Below are 22,689 nucleotides of genomic sequence, written 5' to 3'. Positions count from 1 at the left end.
GCGAAATATGCCTGGTCTATCACAAGAATGAAATGTATTTTGCATTTTTTTTAAAAAAAGTGGTACTTCCAGATTTATCTCGTAAACACGGAGAAAATAAGTAGGACATGTGACCAGAGAAAATTATTTTATTTAAATTTTGCAAAATACTAAGAATTTCTTATACTAAAACGTATGATTTCTTTAAAACTCTGCATTCAGTTACCAACATCTAAATACAGGAGAGTTCGTTGTCCAAAGATGATATGGTCCATAACAGCCCGTAGACTCTCAATGTCTTTTTTAGTGAATCTTTAGCCATGTAGTTGCACCTTTACGAGACCCATAATTACTATTTGTTGCCTTCTTTTAGCACTACTAATCTCCTTTCACATCGACGGCTACAGCTTTCTTACGTTCTGATAATTTTTTTCTGTTTCAGGATTGGATACAGCATTCCCATGTTCACAGGCTTCATCATAATGTTTATTTCGACCTTGAGTAAGTACATGCCTAATGGATAATCTAAATTAATCATAAAGTTTTACAACTGTATCTGAAGGATTACGGCAACGTGTCTCCATCACTATTTTTCCTAAACGTATGCTTTGCATTGTGTTCAAATTGTGCATAAAATCATCGTATTTTATCCTGCTACTCTAAGCGTCAGAATAAACAGTTGACATTTGCCTTGTAGCGACTCAAATATTCAGAATCAGTTCATAATACTACATCTGCTCTTTGTGTAAGGAGCAACTGTTGGTGCATAGGTGTTTCTAGATTTTAAGAATGGGTTAGACAGATCAGAAGAAACATTAGGGCACAATGCTGCAGAATATGGTGAACCATCTATGTTTCGATTTAGTTATGTAGTACATCATCTTATGAATCACGTATTTTGACGTAGAAGGGTTGACAGACACAATTAACGGAGAATGCGTTGTACATGTGTTGAATATCCGTCCGCTCTGACTATTCTGAAGGAGTAATGGTAGAGCACCACAAACAGTTTACACAGATTTTCACTGATTGAGCTGCAGTTTTTCAAGACGACGGTTCCATGTTTTATAGTATTACCTAGGTATGATAGATGTATTGTACTATTACCGTTCCCAAAATGGGACTTCAGTTTCTCACTTGTTGAACAGGTATTACAATGGTATTTTATCTGTGGACTTCAGTGCCTTAACTGAAAATACAATTGGATACGCACCATTACATAACCATTGCGAACATTGTAGCATATACGGGCTGGTACGAAAGCAATTTCCCATAATATACTATCATCCTAAAAAGTATCTAAACGACCCGAATTCCGACCCACCCGATTCGCATGCAGACCACTTTCTTGCAGATCCTCCAATCTCTTTTCTACGCACTCCTTAGACTATATATAACGCTTGCCATAAGTGACCACTAGAGAACACTGTACTGTACGGCAGTGAATCCAGATATAAATCAATACCACGATACTGCAAACTCCAGGAAACACTTTACAAGAGATGAGACAGTCCTTCGCGATTGCAAACTCACATTTATTCCAATAAGTGACTGAGACAAGTAATATCCATAACCCTCCCATATAATGAAATGAGCGAATGGCATCGTCGGCCGCCGAGTGGAAGTCTCATTTCAGTCGACGCCACGTTGGGCGACTTACGCGCCGGTGATGATGATGATGATGAAATGATGATAATACAACACCCAGTCCCCGAGCGGAGAAAATCTCCAACCCGGACGGTAATCGAACCCGGGCCCGCTTGTATGGGAGGCGACCACGTTACCACCCATCTCAGCATGCGGACATATTTATCACATAAATCATTAAGTAATCCTTAGTCAACACTATTATTAAGAGATTTTGCGAAACCTGTACACCCAAACTTCTGTGATAATTGGAAATACTCTCCTGGAAATGGAAAAAAGAACACATTGACACCGGTGTGTCAGACCCACCATACTTGCTCCGGACACTGCGAGAGGGCTGTACAAGCAATGATCACACGCACGGCACAGCGGACACACCAGGAACCGCGGGGTTGGCAGTCGAATGGCGCTAGCTGCGCAGCATTTGTGCACCGCCGCCGTCAGTGTCAGCCAGTTTGCCGTGGCATAAGGAGCTCCATCGCAGTCTTTAACACTGGTAGCATGCCGCGACAGCGTGGACGTGAACCGTATGTGCAGTTGACGGACTTTGAGCGAGGGCGTATAGTGGGCATGCGGGAGGCCGGGTGGACGTACCGCCGAATTTCTCAACACGTGGGGCGTGAGGTCTCCACAGTACATCTATGTTGTCGCCAGTGGTCGGCGGAAGGTGCACGTGCCCGTCGACCTGGGACCGGACCGCAGCGACGCACGAATGCACACCAAGACCGTAGGATCCTACACAGTGCCGTGGGGGACCGCACCGCCACTTCCCAGCAAATTAGGGACACTGTTGCTCCTGGGGTATCGGCGAGAACCATTCGCAACCGTCTCCACGAAGCTGGGCTACGGTCCCGCACACCGTTAGGCCGTCTTCCGCTCACGCCCCAACATCGTGCAGCCCGCCTCCAGTGGTGACGCTACAGGCGTGAATGGAGGGACGAATGGAGACGTGTCGTCTTCAGCGATGAGAGTCGCTTCTGCCTTGGTGCCAATGATGGTCGTATGCGTGTTTGGCGCCGTGTAGGTGAGCGCCACAATCAGGACTGCATACGACCGAGGCACACAGGGCCAACACCCGGCATCATAGTGTGGGGAGCGATCTCCTACACTGGCCGTACACCTCTGGTGATCGTCGAGGGGACACTGAATAGTGCACGGTACATCCAAACCGTCATCGAACCCATCGTTCTACCATTCCTAGACCGGCAAGGGAACTTGCTGTTCCAACAGGACAATGCACGTCCGCATGTATCCCGTGCCACCCAACGTGCTCTAGAAGGTGTAAGTCAACTACCCTGGCCAGCAAGATCTCCGGATCTGTCCCCCATTGAGCATGTTTGGGACTGGATGAAGCGTCGTCTCACGCGGTCTGCACGTCCAGCACGAACGCTGGTCCAACTGAGGTGCCAGGTGGAAATGGCATGGCAAGCCGTTTCACAGGACTACATCCAGCATCTCTACGATCGTCTCCATGGGAGGATAGCAGCCTGCATTGCTGCGAAAGGTGGATATACACTGTACTAGTGCCGACATTGTGCATGCTCTGTTGCCTGTGTCTATGTGCCTGTGGTTCTGTCAGTGTGATCATGTGATGTATCTGACCCCAGGAATGTGTCAATAAAGTTTCCCCTTCCTGGGACAATGAATTCACAGTGTTCTTATTTCAATTTCCAGGAGTGTATTATTGCAATCTTAAAGGTTTTCCAGTTACCTGTTAACAGTCGTTAGTCAGACTAGTGGTTCTGCATTAACTGGTTAATGAAGTGATCACACAGAAAACCATGATCAACAGCGTCAAAGGTTCTCTGAAAAGCTCAGCATCAACAGCGTATCACTAATAATTTCACTGTACACATAATTACATGTGGATCTATGCGCAGTTGGAAAGTCCCCTTCGCTCTGGTTATCATTGTAAAGTGACACGAAATATCTAAGGTATACATAAACAGCTAGCTGTTTACCAGTTTGAACTTTAAATGGAATGACTCTTTTGTTCTGGATATGGATTCAAATACAGCACCCACAGCAAATACTAAATAAGCAAAGCTTTCGTACCTGACTGACATTAGAACACAACACCAAGCGTCATTGCCGAATAGGCATAAAAGGACAAGAAATATCAAATATTTGGCCAGTATCAGGCCGAAGTTGAAGTCACATGACCGAAATTTGTATAATGAGTCAAGACTTCTATTCACCAGCTACAGTCGTTTATAACTAGCCATGAAAGATGTTAATTATAGTCTCATTCACAACTGACATAACGTATGCATGTGTAAACTTGAAATGACGGAGCATAATGCTTTGTGTTGCAAGGGGATTGTAACGTAGCATTTAATCGGACTGTTAACTGAGCAAAACCAAATATTAGATACCGAAATTTTTCACCAGTAGCGATATTTTGTATATTGGTTTCTTTCACTGGTAGCGAGAAGTATGCCTGTTTGAACTCGAAATAACGTGACAAAAATTTATTTGCTTACTGGGAATTGAACCCGCACGTATCAGCGTTGTTTTGTAACACGAATCAGTAGCTAGAAGTAGCATGGTGTGATAAGTCTGGAATCTTTGGGAAGCAAAGAAATGATAGAACTGACTAAGTCGTCCCAAAAATGTCAGACCTCACAAAAGGGGAGATCCTAGCTCGAATCCCATTCCTGAACTGTGAGTTTGCACATCTCAGGTTCAAACTAAATAAGAAATTTGTTCCCTATGGCCTTACATGATGATTAGTTCATTAAATAAATTAACACTTACAACGTAAGAAATCTTATTGATCACTGTTTTCACTTGCCATTACTTCCGACCCTGTAATGACCCAACCTCAACCGACTCTGCTCTAGTCAGTAGCGAAGGAACATTATGTATAAAGTGGATTTGGAGCCACAGTTGGCCGGCTGCGGTGGCCTAGCGGTTCTAGGCACTTCAGCCTGGAATCACGAGGCTGCTACAGTCGCAGGTTCGAATCCTGGCTCGGACATCGATGTGCGTGATGTCCTTAGGTTAGTTAGGTTTACGTAGTTCTAATTCTAGGGGACGGATGACCTCAGATGTTAAGTCCCATAGGGCTTAGAGCCATTTGAACCATTTTTTGAGCCACAGAGCATCGCTATGTTCCTTACTTGGCGTTATCAGAGATGAAAAGTGTCTGTTCATCCGTGTTAAAAATGATCAAGATCAATGACAATCGAAACAAGGCCTTACGCTTACCAGTCTAAGCATCAACCCAGTATCCAAATTCGCATGTCGCTGTGTCATAATTTTGTCGCCATGAATGATGTTCCACGCTGAGTAAGAGTTCTGAGTCGTTAGTGGTGGATTACAGCCTGTTCAATGCATTCATTTCCTTGTTAAATCGCACCGCCATTCACCAGCTTACTCGGTTACTCAATGTGTACATTCGACTTGATTTTGAAATCACTGAAATCATGTGAGTGTCGTTTCCACCGACTGACAACTGAGGAATTCTGAAGTCTATACAGCAAGTATTGTTTTTCACTTGAAGTGTTCTGATGCTGTACGTGTTTGTGATTTAGCAGTAAACGGCGAGCAGTACAACCTCAAAGCCGAGATATCGAATCCACTCCTTCCTTTATTTTTAACCTGCATTTCACCTCTCTGGTAAAAGTATCGTCTGATAAAAGTTCAAAGATAGTTTACTTCATATTCTAACCTGACAGTATTAGCAAAACTTTGCACAACATCTCCTTGAAAGAGCTTGGGGCTGTCTGTCAAAATCAGAACAACTTGTGATCGAGAGTTTCCGCCCGGTGCAGCAAGCGCCGATAAGCTACTCTCAGGCAGCTGACATAAGGCTTACTGTGCACGTGTCTGCACTCGCATTGGCATGTAAACAATTATTTAATATTGTATATTATTTAATACTGTAGTTTGGTTTTCAGCGCGAAATATCTTCGATAAACCGAGTGAACATCTTGCAGTAATAACAGAGTTGTCACAATTGCTCAAGCAACATGACGTAAGAAATAATAAAATATGTAATCTATCACCGTGGGTAAAACTGATCTGAATAAAGTATCTTGGGGCACAAGTTCGTGGCGATTTTATTGTCCTTACGCAAGCTCATATTTTGGTGCATAAGTTCGTGATGATTCTGTTTTGCCCATTACGTTATTAATAAGTGAATTCATCAATCTTCATTTTTTAGTTGAAGTGTGGTTACTTAATAAATGTTGCATATTTAAACGTTATGACGACTGTAATTTAAGAATTAGAAAATGAAGCGTAAAACAAAAAAGTGTCTAACATATGTGACATTTTGGTCCCTTTGGATTTAATAGAGGTGTGAACGCAGTGTAGGCAGCTGGAAACATAAGAGTCATGTCAAGGGCATAGAAGAAATCACCGTCGAAAGTAGTTTTTCGATTCAAGTAGGATCGTTTTGAGCTGAGTTAATCACCGCATTCGCGAAAGACGTTTTTCACAGTTTATCTCTAAGGGTCACGTCACCGTTCCCTGCAATAGGCATGAACTGTGACCATTTAGACTTCGTGCGATACTTGCACTCAGTGGGCAATGTTGGAGTAAAAGGAACAGCAGTAAGATTAGGTTTACAGTTACAACCGACCACGAAATCAAAGGAATTATCCCATTATATGTCTTAAGAACTGTAAGGAAAACACACAAAGCCCAACTCCAGATGGCCGGAAGAGGATTAGAACCAACTAACGTTAACTTCAGGAAAAGAAAATAATGATTGAATACTAACAAGAAACTTCTCAAGTAAAGGGCAGTGTGAGTCCACAAATGAAATGCAATGCATCTGGTGGCACAAAGAGGGGCATCCCAGGGGTGTGTCCATCCCAGTTAACACCTGTTGCAATAACCGAGGCATCTTTCAGTCGCAGTACAAGGAAAACGACTAAGAAGTCTACATCGAGTGTTACTCCTGCACGAGAAGCTGCCTGCACTCTGCTGATTTCATAAAAGAAGCTTCCAGTAGCTTCGGTGGGAAGCCATCCTCCACACCACTTATTCTTCTAATCCAGCACCCTCAAATGTTTACCTTTCTTGCTCCTTATCGAACAACCATCAAGAATAGTTCTTTGCTGAAGCAAGTGCGTGAAACTTTGCTTCACGACGTAATTAAACTCTGAAGAAGTAAATTTTTACAGACGTGGAATTGAAAAAGTGCCCGAGCATGATTAGACTGTTTTATATAACGTGAGAGGATATATTGATGACTATCAGTTCTCTCTTACTTTTATACATTTTGTTCAAGAAAGTAACATTTAACGCTGTACAGTACGCATTACATTAACACAAATGAATTACAACTCTCAAGATATCCTTATGATGAAACCTATCTTCATTTAAAATCAAATATCTGTAACATGATCGTGTCGAAATCGTCACGATGTAGTAAGGTATTATCCACTTTTGATCTCTAAATAATCTGTGAAGACCTGTGTCATACTCAAGTAGCATTACAGGCCTACATGAATATGGTAGTGTGGCAGCAGGAGTAGATGCATAACAAAAACCTGACAACAAATTCTTCAGTGCCACAATTTCATCATTCAGATTACAAATTTACAAAAAAATTATGTCAACAGAAGCAAGAAACGTGTGGCATTACCAAGTTAGCAGTTCAGCAATATAATTTGCTTATTACCGAGTGAGGTGCTGCAGTCTTAACAACATGGACTCGGTATTCAAGAGAATGATGGTTAAAATCCACTCCGCCGTCCAGATCAGGTTTCCCGTGATTTGTCTACACCGACCCAGGCAAATATGTGGATGGTTCCTTTGAAAGGGCGTTGCTGATTTCCTTCTCCGTCCTTGAACCAATCCGAGCTTGTGCTTCATCTCTAATGACCAGTGTCGAAGGGTCGTTAATTCCAAACCTTCCATACCTTCACACGTATTCCCATATTGAATGGATCAAGAAGCCTTTTGATGGGATTTTCTTAGTGATTTTAGATCTGGTCACTTCTAGCACTGCAACAGAAAAGGTAAAAATTTAGTCGTCCGTGAGACTGGAATGGGCAGCTAAATCAGTCTATCCGCAACAGTGTGACTATATTAACATATAGCTAGCGAACAACTGCAGCTTTCCTAACTCACTAATTGTACTAGTGGTGGTTAAGGCAGACGGTTTACAATGTAAAAGATGAAATTAATTGTTGTTACTACATAGAACAACATTGACTCAATCGGACAGCTGAATACGTTAATGCGCCATTTCCGGGATTGAGGGACGCGATACTGCCCTAAGTTGATGGGCCGCCTTAGCTAACCATTCTGACTGTGGCCTTTAAGTGGTTTGCCACACTCGTCTAGGTAAGTACCCGGCAGATACGCACATGATACACACTACGCAAACAATAATCACCATATAGCGGAGATACTGAGTCACGATAGGCACATTTAAACATGCATGCGCACACTTGCCTACAGTAGTCTAATGAGACAAATGTGAACTTCACTCATAATAGACGTACCGGGCTCTGAACCCTATATGAGACGAATGACTCGTGGCAACTGAGCTGTGTCACTCGGTGTATTTGATGGGAGTACGCCAGTGTACTCCAGTGTCAGAAGGTGTTTCTGGAGTAGCGATAAAATCTTTCCTCGCGCGATGGTGGGAGCCACGCTGGACTATCTCACAGTGTGGTGATGAAGCCGCCGTATCGAGGGCGGTGTAATCACGGCAAAGGCGTCGCCGGCAGATTTTTAGCTAATAGAATTGAGCGCTGGGTGTGAAATAACTTCACGGCCGGCGCGCCGCCAGCGGTGATCGGCAAAGCCCTCGCCGGCCAGGTGGGCAGAGAGCGTGCCGTTCGCTCTCCTTTTGGATCGCCTCGGCTTGGCTGGCCGCTATTCCCGACACGCGCTCCCCTGTATTCTCGTCGGCTGCTGCCCCGGTGTGGGCGTACAGAGAGAGTGGCACGTCATTCGAGGCGAAAATACCTCACACAAACCGAAGTGGGGCCAACGGATGTACTCACTACCTATTATCTTCAGTAGTCTGACAGCTTATCAAAACGGTACCACAACCTTCAAAAACAATGTACTAATGCCACACATCGATACCTGTTTTGATAGGGATGGTCTTGTGGAAACCTGTTGTTGTAGCCAGACAAAACTACAATCGTGCGCCAACAACTGCAGGTTCCTTGTGTGCTCTGAGAAATGGTTCATTATTAACGACAACAGATGAAATACAGTGATGGAAAATAATGACAACTTCAAAATATAATTAATGTAGAGTAATGAAATTTCGGGAATACATTTGTGTAGGTAACATATCTAAGTACAATACTTTGTTGTTGTTGTGGTGGTGGTCTTCAGTCCTGAGACTGGTTTGATGCAGCTCTCCATGCTACTCTGTCCTGTGCAACCTTCTTCATCTCCCAGTACCTACTGCAACCTACATCCTTCTGAATCTGCTTAGTGTATTCATCTCTTGCTCTCCCTCTACGATTTTTACCCTCCACGCTGCCCTCCAATGCTAAATTTGTGATCCCTTGATGCCTCAAAACATGTCCTACCAACCGATCCCTTCTTCTAGTCAAGTTGTGCCACAAACTTCTCTTCTCCCCAATCCTATTCAATACCTCCTCATTAGTTACGTGATCTATCCACCTTATCTTCAGCATTCTTCTGTAACACCACATTTCGAAAGCTTCTATTCTCTTCTTGTCCAAACTATTTATCGTCCATGTTTCACTTCCATACATGGCTACACTCTATACAAATACTTTCAGAAACAACTTCCTGATACATAAATCTATACTCGATGTTAACAAATTTCTCTTCTTCAGAAACGCTTTCCTTGCCATTGCCAGTCTCTCTACTTCGACCATCATCAGTTAATTTACATTCTAAATAGCAAAACTCCTTTACTACTTTAAGTGTCTCATTTCCTAATCTAATTCCCTCAGCATCACCAGATTTAATTTGACTACATTCCATTATCCTCGTTTTGCTTTTGTTGATGTTCATCTTATATCCTCCTTTCAAGACACTGTCCATTCCGTTCAACTGCTCTTCCAGGTCCTTTGCTGCCTCTGACAGAATTACAGTGTCATCGGCGAACCTCAAAGTTTTTACTTCTTCTCCAAGAATTTTAATACCTACTCCGAATTTTTCTTTTGTTTCCTTTACTGCTTGCTCAATATAGAGATTGAATAACATCAGCGAGAGGCTAGAACCCTGTCTCACTCCTTTCCCAACCACTGCTTCCCATTCATGCCCCTCGACTCTTATGACTGCCATCTGGTTTCTGTGCAAATTGTAAATAGCCTTTCGCTCCCTGTACTTTGCCCCTGCCACCTTCAGAATTTGAAAGAGAGTATTCCAGTCAACATTGTCAAAAGCTTTCTCAAAGTCTACAAATGCTAGAAACGTAGGTTTCCCTTTTCTTAATCTTTCTTCTAAGATAAGTCGTAAGGTCAGTATTGCCTCACGTGTTCCAACATTTCTACGGAATCCAAACTGATCTTCCCCGAGGTCCGCATCTACCATTTTTTCCATTCGTCTGTAAAGAATTCGCGTTAGTATTTTGCAGCTATGACTTATTAAACTCATAGTTCGGTAATTTTCACATCTGTCAGCACCTGCTTTCTTTGGGATTGGAATTATTATATTCTTCTTGAAGTCTGATGGTATTTCGCCTCTCTCATACATCTTGCTCACCAGCTGGTAGAGTTTTGTCATGACTGGCTCTCCCAAGGTCGTCAGTAGTTCCAATGGAATGTTGTCTACTCCGGGGGCCTAGGCAGTATCTATCTTACCCCTAGTGAGATAAGCCTCTACATCCTTACATTTGTCCTCTAGCCATCCCTCCTTAGCCATTTTGCACTTCCTGTCGATCTCATTTTTGAGACGTTTGTATTCCTTTTTGCCTGCTTCATTTACTGCATTTTTATATTTTCTCCTTTCATCAATTAAATTCAATATTTCTTCTGTTACCCAAGGATTTCTACTAGCCTTCGTCTTTTTACCTACTTGATCCTCTGCTGCCTTCACTACTTCATCCCTCAAAGCTACCCATTCTTCTTCTACTGTATCTCTTTCCCCCATTCCTGTCAATTGCTCCCTTATGCTCTCCCTGAAACTCTGTACATCTGGTTCTTTTAGTTTATCCAGGTCCCATCTCCTTAAATTCCCACATTTTTGCAGTTTCTTCAGTTTTAATCTACAGGTCATAACCAATAGATTGTGGTCAGAGTCCACATCTGCCCCTGGAAATGTCTTACAATTTAAAACCTGGTTCCTAAATCTTTGTCTTACCATTATATAATCTATCTGAAAAATGTCAGTATCTCCAGGCTTCTTCCATGTATACAGCCTTCTTTTATGATTCTTGAACCAAGTGTTAGTTATGATTAAGTTGTGCTCTGTACAAAATTCTACCAGGCGGCTTCCTCTTTCATTTCTTTGCACCAGTTCATATTCACCTACTACGTTTCCTTCTCTCCCTTTTCCTACTACCGAATTTCAGTCACCCATGACTATTAAATTTTTGTCACCCTTCACTATCTGAGTAATTTCTTTTATTTCATCACACATTTCTTCAATTTCTTCGTCATCTGCAGAGATAGTTGGCATATAAACTTGTACTACTGTAGTAGGTGTGGGCTTCGTATCTATCTTGGTCACAATAATGCGCTCACTATGGTGTTTGTAGTAGCTTACCCGCATTCTTATTTTCCTATTCATTATTAAACCTACTCCTGCATTACCCCTATTTGATTTTGTGTTTATAACCCTGTAGTTACCTGACCAGAAGTCTTGTTCCTCCTGCCACCGGACTTCACTAATTTCCGCTATATCTAAGTTTAACCTATACATTTCCCTTTTTAAATTTTCTAACCTACCTGCCCGATTAAGGGATCTGACATTCCACGCTCCGATCCGTAGAACGCCAGTTTTCTTTCTCCTGATAACGACATCCTCTTGAGTAGTCCCCGCCCGGAGATCTAAATGGGGGACTATTTTACCTCCGGAATGTTTTACCCAAGAGGATGCCATCATCATTTAATCATACAGTAAAGCTGCATGCCCTCAGGAAAAATTACGGCTGTAGTTTCCCTTTGCTTTCAGCCGTTCGCAGTACCAGCACAGCAAGGCCGTTTTGGTTATTGTTACAAGGCCAGATCAGTCATTCATCCAGACTGTTGCCCTTGCAACTACTGAAAAGGCTGCTGCCCCTCTTCAGAAAATCACACGTTTTCTGGCCTCTCAACAGATACCCCTCCGTTGTGGTTGCACCTACGGTACGGCTATCTGTATCGCTGAGGCACGCAAGCCTCCCCACCAACGGCAAGTTCCATGGTTCATGGGGGGGGGGGGGGGAGTAAATTACTCTTAACTAATGAAATAAACAATATAGATTGGCAGTAAACTTAATACAATCGATTAAAATCAGACCATCGATTTGTGGTTACATGTCTCGTAATCCCCATCATTCACAAATAAATTAGAAATGATTTGAGGAACTCGAATATACTGAGATGGACGATTGAAGAATAACTGACGTGAATCACAACGATATCACAAAGAAATTAAAAGTATGGTGACTAATCTGTATTGTACTTCCTGTTATGTATTGGATGATTATAACCGTCATCCATCGGAAATATGTGGCTTACGAGGAGATGTTCGAGCATTGTACCCCACTCTTATCAACTCTCTACACACAGACACTATGCCAGCTGGAACGCTGGTAGCACTTCGGAACTCACTAACGATCCTTTTCGCTGGCTTCATGAGATTGTTTACAGCCTCCGCCTTCAATGTTCGACTGTCCCTGTGAGTCAGTACATAATGCCTATCTTGTCCCCCTTTAGCTGTGGCTGTTTCCACACGTTTCGACTTCGCAGTCACATCGCTAATAGTCGACTTGGAGAGCTTTAGCAGAGTTCAAATGTCCGTGACCGATCTGCTACTCAGGTGATATCCAACAACTAGCCGACGTTCGAAGACACCCAAGCCTCCTGACCAACACATTCTGCTGTTACTGCCTCGATCACCCAAGGCAAAATACCTGCCATCTGGAGTCAGGGGGGCACACTTTTTAGGTTACAACCAGGTTACAAACAGATGGTCTTGAAAGAAATTACAAAAAAACAGGACCGGAATATGTGTAACAGTTTCCAGAAAAGTAAAATTAAATTGTTACATCAGAACAATAGGGGATGAAAAACGAGACTGATGAGTTTATTGCGGGTCTAGAAGATGTGGAAAGTGCGGAAGTGACAAATGTTCTATGAGTGCCTCAACACCATGTAAATCACAGGGATAGAAAAGTATCGGTGATTATAGATTGGCATCATTTTCGGGTAGAGTTAACAGAAAAAAGAAGGAGTTGCAACATATATAAAAGTTGGGAGCGAAGTCAAAAATACTGAAACAAATCGTTTTTGTACAGATCAGAACCTAGAAGCATGTACTTCTGAGATGTTATTGTAGAATACTTCGCTGATAATTGCAACAGTCTACAGGAGCCCTCTAGCAAATTTTCAGCTATTTATAGGCAATCTAGATTATTTATTGAGCTACCTGTCAGACAATAAAAAACAGTACTTTATAGAGATTTTACAGTAGATTTCATAAAAGATACGGACCGTAAAAATGGATTAGAATGATTATCCTGGTTTTTCAATGTACCTTCCAGAGTTTACTTTCCAACTGGCGTATAACCAGATGGTAGAGTCCTGATTGATAACATTTTTGTAGACAGTGCTCAGACTGAAACAATTAATACATATCCAATTGTTAGCGGACCATCTGATCATCATAAACAGATAATGGAAATAAACAATACAGCACCTTGTTGATACAAAGCAGTAACGCTTATTAATGAAAACAGGATACAGTGTTTTGAGTTAGTTAAGAGATGTGGAATATAATGTAGGAAGAAAATATAATGTCGAATTGTTTTTATTCCACAGTTAATTTGTTTCAATATTTGAAAATAGCTTCCTTACAAACTGTTACTGACTATAAAAAAAAAGAAATAATTACTGGATGAATATGCGAATCGAGATCACATGTAAGAGGAAGGGGAATTTATACAGAGGTTAGAATAAATAAAAACCTAGTGTTAATTGCTGACTACAAAAAAAAAAAAAAAAAATATTGTAATAATTTAAGGAAAGTCATTAAAATGTCCATAAGTGTGCATGTGCTGAGAGAAGTTAATAATTTAGGTAATAAAGTTACAACTGTATGGTATACTGGCATCCAGTCAGGTTACAAGAAAACATAACAATTAAACTAATTTATAATGTTGCGACTGATAACTTAGAGGCTGCAAGTTCTTTTCACAATCAGTTTCCAAATGTAGCAGCAGAAATAAGGTTAAATGGTTGAGTTAAAGAAACAAGAGACCATGTTAAAAATGTCATTCCAAAACGTTTAAGCAGCAGGAAATAGCAACAAAACCCTTCACTGAAATAAATAGAATAATAAAAATTCTAAAGAAATGCTAATATGGTGTTGATGGAGTTGCAAGCAGAGTTCTAAAACTTTTTTCTGACTTAACAAGTAATGCCATTAGTGATGTATGTAGTGCATCACTGGCACAGAGAATTTTTCCAGACGGACTGTTGTGGCAGCGGTGCCTTAAAATGTAGCCGAAAGGAGTCAGTCAAACATAGAATTTCACCTCCGTATTAAATTAAAACACACACAGCACGACTATTGTCATATGGTCCTCACCAGTGTACAGCCAGTGCGCCTGGGCCACATGCACAATGCGTGCGCTAATGAAAGCTTCTGCCCAAACAGAACAAGTGTCGACGTACCGATCGGCCGTTAAGCACGGTAAGATTCGCGAAAATCAATTAACAAAAATTCTGTGGCTATAATGCGTTCATAATGTGTCTTCAAAATTAACGCATAAACAAAGTAACAGGGAGTTCAAAACGTATAAGAAAAAATGAAGATTTCGCTACCTCCAGTTTGCAGTGTCCCTTATCACAGGGACACACAATCGTAAGGGCCTGGGTTCGATTGCCAGCTGGGTCGGAGATTTTCTCCGCTCAAGGACTGGGTGTTGTGTTGTCCTAATCATCATCATTTCATCCCCATCGACGTCCAAGTTGCCCAAGTGACGTCAAATCGAAAGACATGCATCCGGCGAACGGTCTACCCGACGGCAGGCCCTAGTCACACAGCGACACAGAAGGTCTCTGTTCACGCGAAAGCTGTACCTGCGTTATCCTGCCTCCGGAAGACCCTGTTACTCTCTGACCAATCAGACAAAGACGTGCGCGCTTCTGGTATCCAGTTTCCTGCTTTAGGTAGATCGATACTGATGCGGTATTTTTGCTTCAGCAGGTACTTCAACTGCTGAACACTGACAAAGTACTAGAAGAGTAGTAAAAAGCTAGCGTGGTTAATTTTTCTTGTTGTTAATACAGACAACACAGGCAACTGTCAGCTTGTTCCTTTGTTTGCTGTCGATTCTGCCGCTAATTTTGGATGTTTCGAGCAAGTTTTTGTGTTAAATGTCCTGGTGTAAACTTATTTGATTTGCATGAAATGTACCCGACAACCGTCAGCTGTAACTGGAATGACGTGAATGAAACTTTGTGCCGGATTAGGACTCAAACCCGGATATCCCGCTTATTGCGAGCGATTGCCTTACCATTAGGCTATCCAAGCATGCTTCACGGACAAATCCAAACTTCCAAGAATAATCTTACAAGTATTTCTGTTTTTTAATTTCATTTTTCTTCTATTTTTACCGTTCGGGTGGAGGTGCTTTCCTTGTCGGAAAGATCTTATGTTCTCATTTAGTTTAAAACTTAATGTGTGTATTTTTTGCCTCTGTTTTCGTTAGAAAGCTACTACACTGGAAAAAAGCCTTGTTCGTGTGGTAAACAGAAAACTAGGCGTGCAGATGTTTGGAAGAAGTGGCGTCCATTTTTACGCCACAGTGCAATGTCCTGCTCCATTTTACTCCGAAGGGCACACATTTTCGCAGATTAATCCCCTCAGTGCAGGCTCTCCCATAGCTGCTCTCAGGTGAGTGGGGTAATCAGCGAGAAAGCAAAGTGCTGCAGACGGGCCCTCAAGTTCTTGGCAGCTTTGGAACTGGGGCGGAGCCCAAGACACCCGCCACTCACGCGTCCCTGCCCCACGAGACCACCAGAGTTACAGCCCCGGGAGCCGGTTTTCATATTTTACGCGCAGGGCAGTCACCCAGTAGGGACGCTGGCGCCAGCGACGCTTGTGAAACTTCATTGTAGATGACCGTCAGCTGTTTATTTTTATGCTCAGAGCTACAAGTTTCGATCAGTAGATGATTATCAACCTGAAGCTATGTTTTTGTCCATACATCGAAGTTGTTCACTTCAAATGTTGCAGCGATCAGCTGGTTACTCTTTGCTTCGGCTTGATAACGGTCTACTGATCGAAACCGGTAGCACTGAGCATAAAATGAAACAGCTGACGGTCATCTGCACTGAAGTTCTACAGTTATTTGACAGCTGTAAAGCTCCACCTTATCACCAATCTAGCTAGTGACGCTGTTTGTCTGTTCGCAGTCTTCGCTTTCGGCCGGAGCTACGGTGTCCTCTTCCTGGCTCGCGCTCTGCAAGGCATCGGCTCTTCCTGCTCCAGTGTTTCTGGTAAGTTCCGCCTTGCAGGCTTCATTAACCTAGCAATGCACAAATGTTGATGAATCCAAGATGTTTCATAGTCTAGGGGTGATAGATTACGCCATGGGCAACAACTTTAGTTAGAGACAAAACGTTCGCTGACTCTCCGCGTCCTTTAGTATTCGCCGGGTCTAGGACAAAGAGCTTTCACCGAACTAGCGGGGCCTACTAACCAGGTGTGCAACATACTACCTACCCCAGTAAATTAATTCAGTGGGTGTCAACATTAAAACCGCAAGAATGTACGCCTATGAACGGCTCTATGACAGGGAAAATGGAAGTATTAACGCAACACACGAGGCTTACGTACGCTGGAGAGTGCCTGCACAAATGGTTCCCAATCTGGCGTAATTACCCCTTGGGGGGTTAAATGAATCTTCAGAGGGGTAAGGACATAAGGGTTCGACTGTATCGGTCACGAAACTAAATATTTTTAAAAGATCATTGCCGTTATCACTATTCCATATGATTCTAATATTTATTGTTTAAGTTACCAATAACTACATTTTTTTCCAAATTTAGCATTAATACGTGACACAATGTGATGGTGGTATAGTTGTAAAAACACCGTAGGCTACCAAAAGTAAGCAGAAACTTCAGTAGTTTTCCTAGCAGCTTTGGTCAGTTAAGATCGTAAGCGTGGTACATGTACGTTAGGCGTGTTGCATACTAGCGGGAGTTACCTCATTTCGATGGCTTTGTTTACGTATGGGATCAGTGTCGCATTAGATTCCCTTAGAAACCGGAAGCGGTGAACGATCTAGAAAATGCGAAAGGATGTACAAATGGCTGCATAACCCACGGAACATCTTTGTTCTGTATAGTTATCCTCCTGTTTCTCAAAAATAAATGGTATTTATTGCCAAACTCAAATTTTCGATGCTTCATTCAGGTTTTATTCGAAAATTGCTGATCTGTAACTTGAAGTGAAGCACTAGAAGTAAAAACAAAAATTACAGATTTGTCATACTTGCTAGAAAACTCACTTTCCTCAAAAATGGTAAAATAAAACAAAAATAAAAAAACACGAAGCAAAAACATATCAGTCATTGCTCCAATACTTCATCGAGCTTACATAAAACATGCTCTGGTTACTCATAAAGAGCTTTCGCACATATCAATAACAACAGGCAACTCTTGCCACTGATCACGATGAAGAACATTCTACCGAATACAAAATGCAACAACAATAATTTGTATTTTGCTATGCTTTATGTTGTGCATGCAAATTGAACTTGCATCAAAAGTATTTGCTTTTATTACTAAATGCACAGACGTTATGTGATCAATTAATGTTTAATACTTATAAAATGCAATTTATATTTAGAACAGATATAGAATACACGATGCACTAACACTGAACGAAGAGCTGTGCTAATTATGTGCAAACATACAAAAACCAAAGAGAAGTCATCGGTTCCCAGTTTATCTCTCACATATTCATTTATGTTTCTTTCTCTAACAAGGCTAACAACACTAATGGCAATCCTAACATTATTACGTCATTTATGTATTTCACCAAAACGACCGAACAGTAGTATTGGTGGAGAACAACTCTAGATGAAGGCTACACCTTTTGGAACGAAAGTATGAATATCAAATCGTCTGTCCACTTTATACATAATTTGTACTTTGTAGCATGCATCAATGACAGTAAAATTGAGACGCATAAGACACGTATGCTTAAATATCTATGAAAAATACCTTCTGCGAGTTGTAAGTAGTTTCTGTAATGGATCAAAAATGTCTGCATTACTCACTCTGCAACAGTAAATGAACTAATTAACAGCACAACACAACAGCATCTACGTAATCCCTCTTACAACTCATTATTATCATTATTATTATTATTATTATTATTATTATACTTTTTCCCTTCAATCCTTCTGCCAGAAAAAGAAGCCAATGGCTCCAAAAGCTTTCCCATTTTATGTGTATTTACTCCTTTCGCCACTTGATGAGTAGATTTATCACCTATCCACATTATATTTTCAAACACTAATTATTTTTTACTATCAGAAACAGTCTTGATCACAATTTATTTATTATGGTGACCGGTTTATACCACTACTGTTGTCATCTTCAGACCTACAAGTCGTATACAAAGCTCAAGTAGAGGTCAACACACATTAAACAAAACACACAAAGTTACAAAGCTATAAAACGATGAATTACCAATAAGTGAGAACCTCTTTCTGCTGGAGAATCACTACTGGAGAAATTAGTGCACGCCTTACTACATATATAATGGAGGCTCCGCCCACTTCTGACGGAATGATGTCATTACTAACCAATGGGTTATAAGTCGAATAACAATGTAAAATTTCTTAGTTAAAAGAACACTGTCAAGAAATAAAAATAAACACACGCTAAATGTAGCTTATTTAACAGCTATTGTCAATTAAGAAGCGTTAAAAATATTTAAACATGTAGGATAAATGAACTTCCTTTTGACAGAAGATGGGTTGCCCTCTCAAGGCCTGGTAGTATCCATTTGGAACCACTGGTTGCCGTGGTAGTTGGACGCCGTTCCAAAGATGAGGCAGCAGGCTTCTTCCCACTGAAGTTGTTGTAAAGTCGACAGTAAACTAGTGGTTGCCATGGTGAGGAGAAACGCCAGTGCAAAGATGTGGCAGCAGGCTTCTTTCTAACGAAGGTGTTGCGAAAGTGGAATGGCTAAGACTATCACGTCAGACGAAGTTCTATTGAGCAGCAATATGTCTTTATTGAAACGATTTTCAATGAGTAGACTGCAATAATCTTTAGCTGACATGTATAGTACATGCTACACAGATACGATACAAAGTAGTTGTGCATATTTATGAAATATTGTCTATGAAGTTCGTATGTAGATACCATTTTTTTTAAATTACATGTGACAATTTTAAAAAGGCATTGCTATTACTTATGCTGCATGCCAGTCTTATAAACAAATAAAAATAATGAAAATGTAAGGAATTTAAAATTATAATACTATGAGCCGTAGTCTCAAAAATAAAGGGACGTGAATTAGCAGTGTGCAGTCTAAAAACATATAAGCAAACATTCTAAAACAGATAGTCAGTCATAAAATAATGTTTAGTGGAATAAAATTACAAAGTGAAGATAGAATATTTCCTGAAAGCCTTAATAATTTTAAAAACGAAGGACAGAAGAGCGAACATTCTAAAGCAGATCATCGGAAAGCTCAAAGAAATGTGTGTCTTGAATTGAAGTTGTTTGTTTACTTTATGTATTTTCTTTAATGTATGTATCCCTCTAATCAAAGCTTTGTATACGACTTGTAGGTCTCAAGATGACCACAGTAGTGATCTAAACCGGTCACCATAATCAGTAAATTGTGATCAAGTCTGTTTCTGATAGTAAATATTTGTAACACATTGATCACTATCACTCCCATAATGTATTCAAAACCAATTATTTTCGTTGGTATACACACACTGTTTACAGCCGTGAGCACAGCAAATGAGTTCATTGTGCTACATTTTGTATTTCCTTACCATTCTGACACTTCCCAAGCGTCCATCACTGAATGATGTACCTGCGGACAAATCGGGCTGATCCCAGTAACAGAGCTTTCTGTAGTTGGAAAACGGATATTTTATCAATGCCATGGTAGTCAAGTGTCCATTAAGATCTTTCGGCATTTGCTCCCATTATTATTATTATGCAGTAGTCAGACAATGCATTGGCAGTTCTACGATTTCCGAATTAAGGAGTCAAGCAATCAAGTGATTCATAAACAGTAAGCACATTTCGTGAATGGTTTTCGGAGACACTCTTTCAAAAATCGCCATTTAATTCAATAACCGAGTTTCTGGAGAACGTGGCATGAAACCTACAATCAAACAGGCATAGCAGGGAACATTTTAATCAAAATAAAATCGATTTTTTGACATTTTCAAAGAGGAGTACCCCTTAAAGGATTAACAGCATCCCAACACGAGGATAATGAAAATATGACTATTGCATTCTACGTTACTGCTACCCACCGGCTGTCCCGGAAGATTACTACTAATATCATCTACTTTGTGAGCCCAATTGTTTCTGATGCATGTGTGGTACTACAGCCTCCACTGTACGCATTTCTTATCGGCTCCCAGGCGCCCCTGTTGGCCTCAGTGTAGGCAACGCGCGCAACAAGTGCCAGATCTGACAGCTTTTCACGGGCAGCGGCTACAAACCTCCAACCTGCTCTCCTGCCCCAATACGACGCCTGGTTGGAAAGCCCGTGAGAAACGTCGGTTGCCAATTCATTGGCATTCGGCTTCTCGTCCACACCAAACGAAGGCTTGGAACCATGGTGGAATCGCAGTTGGCTCTGATAACACGCGACGTTGCTCCCGTTTCCTTTTGTTATAATTAAAATTCAACCAGCCGATTTTATGAGGAAAGAAGAGAATACATTCGTCGCATTTGCAGCATTTATTTTACTCGAAGCAGCTGAACGTCATAAAAAGAAGAAACGATGGTTGTGGACGACTTCCCATTGAAATGTAGTGAGAAACGTGGTGGGTCAAAATTAAAGTCTGTCTTAAAGCTGAATTGGAATATGGGTTATTTCATATTTTTTCGCTAATGAAAGCTACAGATTTCGAATTGTTACTGAATTGTGTAGGCCTAAAATTTACAATGATAATATTTCTTTTTGGAGAACTTTACCTGCAGCAGAAAGTTAATAATCATTACCAGGATTTTTTGTTTCTCTTTGTCGCTCGCGGCGAAAAGATGTCAATAAAGACACCGTTTCCTTTTTCACATCGTGCATATCACTTTCTAATAGCTGAGTTATTTCCCGCCTAGCGTCTAGTGTTTTCAGTTTGTCTTCATAACCCGTAACTCCCGTTTTATACCCGAGTATTTTTGAACACTATCCTTTGCAAGAGCCGGCTGTTGAAACCAAGTTTTTTACTGCAAGGACAAGTCGACTCGTAGTTAGTGTATTTTATTCATTATTTTCACTCTTGAATATAAGAGCCGGATACTGTATATTTCAGGCAGAAATTTTTGAGAATAGATGTTTGGAGCACAGCATTATATGCTTGTGAAACATGAACTTTGGGAACTCCGGAACAGAGAAGAATCGAAGTATTTGAGATGTGATGCTGCTGACAAATGTTGAAAATCAAATGTTCAAATGTGGATGTGTGAATTCCTAAGGGACCAAACTGCTAGGGTCATCGGTCCCTAGACTCCCACACTACTTAAATTATCTTATGCTAACAACATCACACACACCCATGCCCAAGGGAGCACTCCAACCTCCGGCGAGAGGCCCGCGCAATCCCTGACATGGTGTTTCAAACCGCGTGCTCACTCCGCTCGGCTGTTGAAAATCAAGTGAGTGATAAGGTAATGACTCAGAAAGTTCTGAGCAGAATCGGAGAGGGAAACAATATATGGGAAACACTGATAAGAAGAAGGGACAGGGTGATAGGACATCTGTTAAGATGGTAATAACTTCCGTGATACTAGAGGGAGCTGTAGGGAGTAAATAATAATAATAATAAAACTATACATTACTTTCTGATGATGTTCTTGTTACATAAAAGAGCGAAAGCGTCGATACAGACACTAACTACTTCTTCTGGCTGTCCTCAAAAGCCGAGCGGTTCTAGGCGCTTCAGTCTGGAACCGAGCGACCTCTACAGTCGCAGGTTCGAATCCTGCCTCGGGCATGGATGTGTATCATATCCTTAGGTTAGTTAGGTTTGTTCTACGTTCTAGGGGACTGATGACCTCAGATGTTAAGTCCCATAGTGCTCAGAGCCATTTGAACCATTTTGTCCTGAAAAACTTAAACACACACCCGTTCTAGAGACATAACATGAAACGTGTACATTTGAAAAGTGATTGAAATTATTTAATTAACAGTAGTTTGAAACGCAACTGTTAGAATGGGAACGGCATGTAACAGGGTATTTTATCTCGTCTCTTAAGCACCTTGCTCCGTACTGAACTTTATTGACTGCGAGAACGTAAGGTTAATTCAGCTGCGAGAATGTAAAATGTCAATAGCTTTATACCAAACCAAAACTACATGAATTCACGTAAATCAGAAACCTAATCTTATGCAACACTATTGATTTGCAATTTGTCCTGGTAATAAAACAGAACTTGATCAATTTGAAAATAATCGTCCCTGTGCCCAATGAATGTTATCCCTGAAATAATAAAATTTCTTATCTTTATCTGCGCAATGGTAACGCTCTTTGCACTGCTCTGTGTCAGCAGTTTAAATCGCATAGTTACTAAACAGCTAATATGCAACGCTGTTGCTTAGCACACATTTTAATTAAATCAAATATGATTGAGACAATGACTTCTTGAGAAAAGTAGTTCATCAAAAATGACATGTATCTCGCAACTAGTATTGACTTGTGGTAAGTAACAATATGGTACTAACTTTAAAAGTTGTATTTTGACT

The 22,689-nt window shown here is 41.1% G+C and overlaps 1 protein-coding gene across 1 annotated transcript in view; it reads left to right on the top strand.

The window, feature by feature from the left end:
- LOC126338336 (synaptic vesicular amine transporter) overlaps positions 1-22,689 on the top strand; it is a 711,171-nt gene that overhangs the window by 630,092 nt on the left and 58,390 nt on the right. The window contains exons 5-6 of the mRNA XM_050001544.1: positions 422-480; positions 16,149-16,232. Coding sequence (XP_049857501.1) covers positions 422-480; positions 16,149-16,232 — 143 coding nt within the window. The remainder of the gene's footprint in view (positions 1-421; positions 481-16,148; positions 16,233-22,689) is intronic.

This window comes from Schistocerca gregaria, chromosome 1, assembly GCF_023897955.1.
Source record: "Schistocerca gregaria isolate iqSchGreg1 chromosome 1, iqSchGreg1.2, whole genome shotgun sequence".
Taxonomy (NCBI): domain Eukaryota; kingdom Metazoa; phylum Arthropoda; class Insecta; order Orthoptera; family Acrididae; genus Schistocerca; species Schistocerca gregaria.
Note: the sequence above shows the minus strand (reverse complement) of the source record. Positions and strands in the feature narration are given on the sequence as shown.